The 4,465-nt window shown below is 46.5% G+C and overlaps 1 protein-coding gene across 1 annotated transcript; it reads right to left on the bottom strand.

Annotated features, from left to right (window-relative positions):
* Nucleotides 1-2,585: 2,585 nt before the first annotated feature.
* LOC122935546 (hemoglobin heart muscle subunit alpha-type-like) lies at nucleotides 2,586-4,203 on the bottom strand. Its single transcript, XM_044291317.1, has 3 exons — nucleotides 4,109-4,203; nucleotides 2,954-3,158; nucleotides 2,586-2,696 (listed from the first exon to the last, which is right to left on the bottom strand). Exons 1-3 carry the CDS (start codon nucleotides 4,201-4,203, stop codon nucleotides 2,586-2,588), a joined length of 411 nt encoding a protein of 136 aa, XP_044147252.1.
* Nucleotides 4,204-4,465: the final 262 nt, after the last annotated feature.

The raw sequence follows: 4,465 nt of genomic DNA, 5'->3' as shown, positions 1-4,465 counted from the left end.
TCAGGCTGTTTAACTATGCCCTTCTTGCTTCTACGAATACGGGCTCAGGAGGGGAACCTTCTCCTCGGATCTGGAATCCGGTTACAGGGCTTACTCTACCCTCTCAGCACTGAGTCTAGAAACTTCTGCCTTCCTGAGCTAGGCCCTAGCCTATTTATACTGAACTGGGGGCTCCCTCTGCTGGCTGTGACAAGGATTGCCGGTAACCGGCCTGACTGGCTTAAAGGGAAATACACATTCCAACCTAGCAGTGTCGGGTAGCCTACCCGTATGCTGCATTATGATTTTGGCCGACTTGGCCTCCTACCTGGCTTGCCAACTGATATCGCCGTTTGCTCCTTTGTCTCGTTCTCACAACCGAAAACGACCGCCAGAAGTACATCCGGAAAATCCTTGGTGTAGTGTGCGTCGATGTGTGCGCAATTCCTCCAAAATAACGTCATAGAGACGTTCTCAAGTAGGATCCAATAATGTGCCTGCTTCCAACAGCTAGGCGAGGTTTATTTATACCAGAAGATGGAAGGCAATTTTACAATTATAACCAATAGCGAGACAGGTTATGGTATGAAGTGATTGGCTGGCAAAGATGTGAATGTCTGCGAATTCGCACACTTATTTGCACCCTTTTCGTTGCCGCGCTTATCCTCACAGATGAAGAAACCTTTATTCGACGTCCCCATCCCTCCTGCCTCAGCTGGTGCCATGACACTGGTATCCTGCAGTAATACCAGGTCGGGCACAAATCAGCTACAGGTCGGCACGACCAGACCATCGTGCGAAAGTTTCTGCGCGATTTTAACGCAAACGAATCTGCGCATCTCTATAAGATAGATGGCGACCATACGGCAAACAATTTTCCACAACAGTGGGACAGGGTGAGTACAGTTATGCATTGGGCGGAGTGGCAACAGCAGGGGGCGCAATGCTGAACCCATGCCCCAGGTGCTGGAAAGCCTAGCTACAACTCTGCTATGGTGCAGAATGGGAGCTGTAGTACATCCAATGGTATCAAAACGCAGTTCCAAACAATTCATAGTGCAAATCTTCCCAATAGCAATGTATGGATATCAGCAATGATTGAGGTTGTAGTACTCCTCTCCATCTTTCCAAAGTCTCTTTGCAGAATCTTGGGCTGGCAATAAGACTCTCACAAACATGGCCGTAATTCCCAGCTGAGGGGCTGAAGATACAGCTGGCCAGGTGCATGTCCAAGTGTAAAGGAGATACCAGCTATGTCCCCCTCACTGCAGACTAAGGGGGAATTCCAGTTACAGAAAGTTCTCTTATCTACAGGACTATTCTGCTACATCCAACCAGCTGCCCCTCGAAGTATGGAGTCCCCAGTCTCATGACCAGTGGGGGTTCGAGTAGTAGAACCCCCACCAAAATTCATTTTCCTCTATCCTGTGGATAGGGAATAGCTTTCTCTTATTGGAATAAACATTTAGTCAGTGAACACCTTACTGTGCTCATACGTCAAAGTTTGGACCTTCTAGTTCTTGCTCTCTGGAGCACTGTGAGATGGCTTTATTGAGATATCTCAGAGAGAGTTCTAAGTCCCAGAGAACCCCTAACAATCTTAGAAGGGGGGGGGGGGAGGGGGTTCCTTAGCCCAGAGGAAGTTATTCTCTGGGTCCAACCTCTATATCCTTAATAAATGTCTAATTAATTAAAAACCTAATAGATATAGACCCTAGTGGCAAGTGATTATCTTCAAAGGCAGCTTTAAATGGGCTTTTTTTTATTCCTGGACCTGTCACACCCATTAATTAATCAGAGCCTGGAGGATCCTCTGGTGGGTCAGTCTGATACTGAGGACTTAGCTGAGAAAGTACATGTGCTCGCATCTCAAGCTAACAGACACTAAACCTAGGGGCAGACCTAGGTCCAACTCCTAGCCTCCTATGGGGCATAGTCAGGACTGGTAATCTTGACCTATCTATACAAAACTATGTGGGCTGTAATACATTGGTACATTAAACAAAGAATTTGTACTGCAAATCTGTTTAAAAAGTGCCCCACAGGACATCCAAAGAACCTGGATTAGAGGCCCCCCGACAACCCATGGTGCTGCACCGTAAGGAGGGAGACAAAAAGGAAAACCCAATAAGATCTGAAACTGGCCCAATGATAGAAGGTTAAGAATGGAGAATTAATATGAAATACGAGACCAGACAAACCCATTTATGTCTTCTACACCCTGTGACATCATTCCTTCCGCCCCCATAGTCTACTGCAGGGATTCTCAATCTGTGGCCCTCCAGCTGTTGTAAAACCCCAACTCTCACCATGCCCTGTTGTAGGCTGTCTGGGCATGCTGGGAGTTGTAGTTATACAACAGCTGGAGGGCCGCAGGTTGGGCATCCCTGGTCTACTGGATTTGGTGATGTAGATGCCATTATTAACCAAATTCACAGCAACAGAAGCTCAGACCTTAAAATACCAGGAGACGGGATGTACAAGTATATAATATTTATTACAGAGATCAGGAGAAGAGATCCCAGGTCATGGAGCAGTCATCAGAATCACGGAGGACAGACGCTTGTTACAGGAAACAGACATAGATCTGAGAAGAATCCTCCCGGTCAGCTGGAGATCAGGGCAACAGCAACTTCATTGAGGAACTTGTCACAGGCAGACTTGTCCACATCTGGGAAATGCTTGACTATGACCTCCAGAAGACAACCACACAGCAGCTGGGGGTATGGATGACGGGAGTTAATGCACACACAGCCGTATAATTGCAGATCAGATGTGGAGATTATAGATTTGTTATTGATATTACCTAGATGCCATTTTGCTCAGAAATGGCACCACTCGTCCATGGGTTCTGTAATGCAACACCATTGACCGTGATTGTGGCGGAACTGCAGTATCAGATACAGCCATGGACAAGAGTGGCACCATTTTTCAGCAGACTTTCTGATCCCCACTGGACAGATCTGCTCCTCACCTTGATGGTGTCCACACTGAGCTTCAGCTTGTTGGTGTGCATCTCCTGCAGTGTGGCCAAGTTCTCCTGCAGTTTTCCATAGTGGTTGAGGGCATCATTAATGGCATGGATGATCTTCCCTCCATGTGTCTTCAGATCCTGACTGCCGGGGGTCACGTCCATGTGAGTGAAGTGGGACTTGGTGTCTGGATGGTGCTGGAAGAGACTGAGGAGAGAGGAGCATCCAGTGTTATAGGAGAACAGCGTCCTTACCCCATGTACCAAGGAAATCAAGATGGCCAGACACTGGTAGGAAGGAAGTATGAAGCCTCTTTCACATGTCAGTGTTCTCCACGGACAGCACACGTCACCATTCATTTTAATGGGTGTATTCACTATGTTTTAACATGGTCTGTATTGATGCATGCTCCATTTTGTCCGTGTTCACGGATCCATCACCCCAATTATAGTCTAAGGGTCCGTGAAATCCATGGGTGCAATACAGATACCACGGATCATTAGGAAGATATAGTATGAAAATTAATTCTCAGCTGTGCAGGGTGAACGTGTGAATGAGGCTTTAGGAAGACATCGCTACCTTCATGTGAAAACAGCACCTCACCTGTCTGATTGTATTGTACTTCAGTTCCATTGAAGTGAATAAGGCTGAACTGATATCACAGTCTGAGGACAGGTGTAGCACCGGGACAGAAAGCAGACATATTTTTTAATATGGAATCCTCTAGTATTTGTTTTAGATGTTAACTGATTAATTAAACCAGGGGGGGAAAAAAAAAAAAAAAAAAAAAAAAGTGGCCAAAACCCATGACAGCTTACAGAGAGTTGCTAGACATACGGGGTGTGATTATCTGCAGTGTATAGCGCTTTTACGACCCTCAAAAAAAAAAAAAAAAAAAAAAATCTATCAATCACGAGAAATCCTTTTAGACTTCTATGGACACAGTATTTCTACCAACACATTCCCCTCCCCCACTGAGATAAACATGCATGCTCAGCTCTATTCCTGGATTACAGTTTTTCATGATCAAGGAAGATTCCAAACAAATCTGATACATTGTTGCATGTAGTGCAGGGGGCGGAGCTCCAGGTGTAACAATGTATCAGCTCCTCCTTCCCAGCCCCTTGTAGCAGTGACTATCTGGCTCTGCCGCTCACCTCTCCATGGCTTCACCTCCAATCTTCTCAGCGTCAGCGTCAATCTTCACAAACAAGGGCTCCAAAGCCGCCTTCTCAGCATCTGATAGCACCATCCTGGGATGTGAAGCTCCAGCACAAGGGCCAATCTGCACTGAGGGGCCCCAGACTCCATCATCTCCTTTATATAGGGAGGAATGGATGCTGATCCAGCACACCTGGGGCCCTACAGGAGAGCCTGACAACCTGGCCTGGCTGACAACTCCTGGGACTGGAGTGCAGACACAATCAGCCGGCGGCTCTTGTAGATTAGGGGAATGTTCACATGACAGATTTTTGTTATGGATTTTCACTGACATTTAGCACCAAAGATAAATT

This window comes from Bufo gargarizans, chromosome 4, assembly GCF_014858855.1.
Source record: "Bufo gargarizans isolate SCDJY-AF-19 chromosome 4, ASM1485885v1, whole genome shotgun sequence".
NCBI classification, from domain to species: domain Eukaryota; kingdom Metazoa; phylum Chordata; class Amphibia; order Anura; family Bufonidae; genus Bufo; species Bufo gargarizans.
Note: the sequence above shows the minus strand (reverse complement) of the source record. Positions and strands in the feature narration are given on the sequence as shown.

Bases quoted from the DNA above. Each gene is read 5' to 3' on its own strand.
- LOC122935546 (XM_044291317.1), bottom strand. From the start codon at position 4,203: ATGGTGCTATCAGATGCTGAGAAGGCGGCTTTGGAGCCCTTGTTTGTG. The intron at 3,159-4,108 runs GTGAGCGGCAGA...CTCTCTCCTCAG, and splicing joins GGAGGTGAAGCCATGGAGAG to TCTCTTCCAGCACCATCCAG. The intron at 2,697-2,953 runs GTGAGGAGCAGA...CCATACCCCCAG, and splicing joins TCAGTGTGGACACCATCAAG to CTGCTGTGTGGTTGTCTTCT.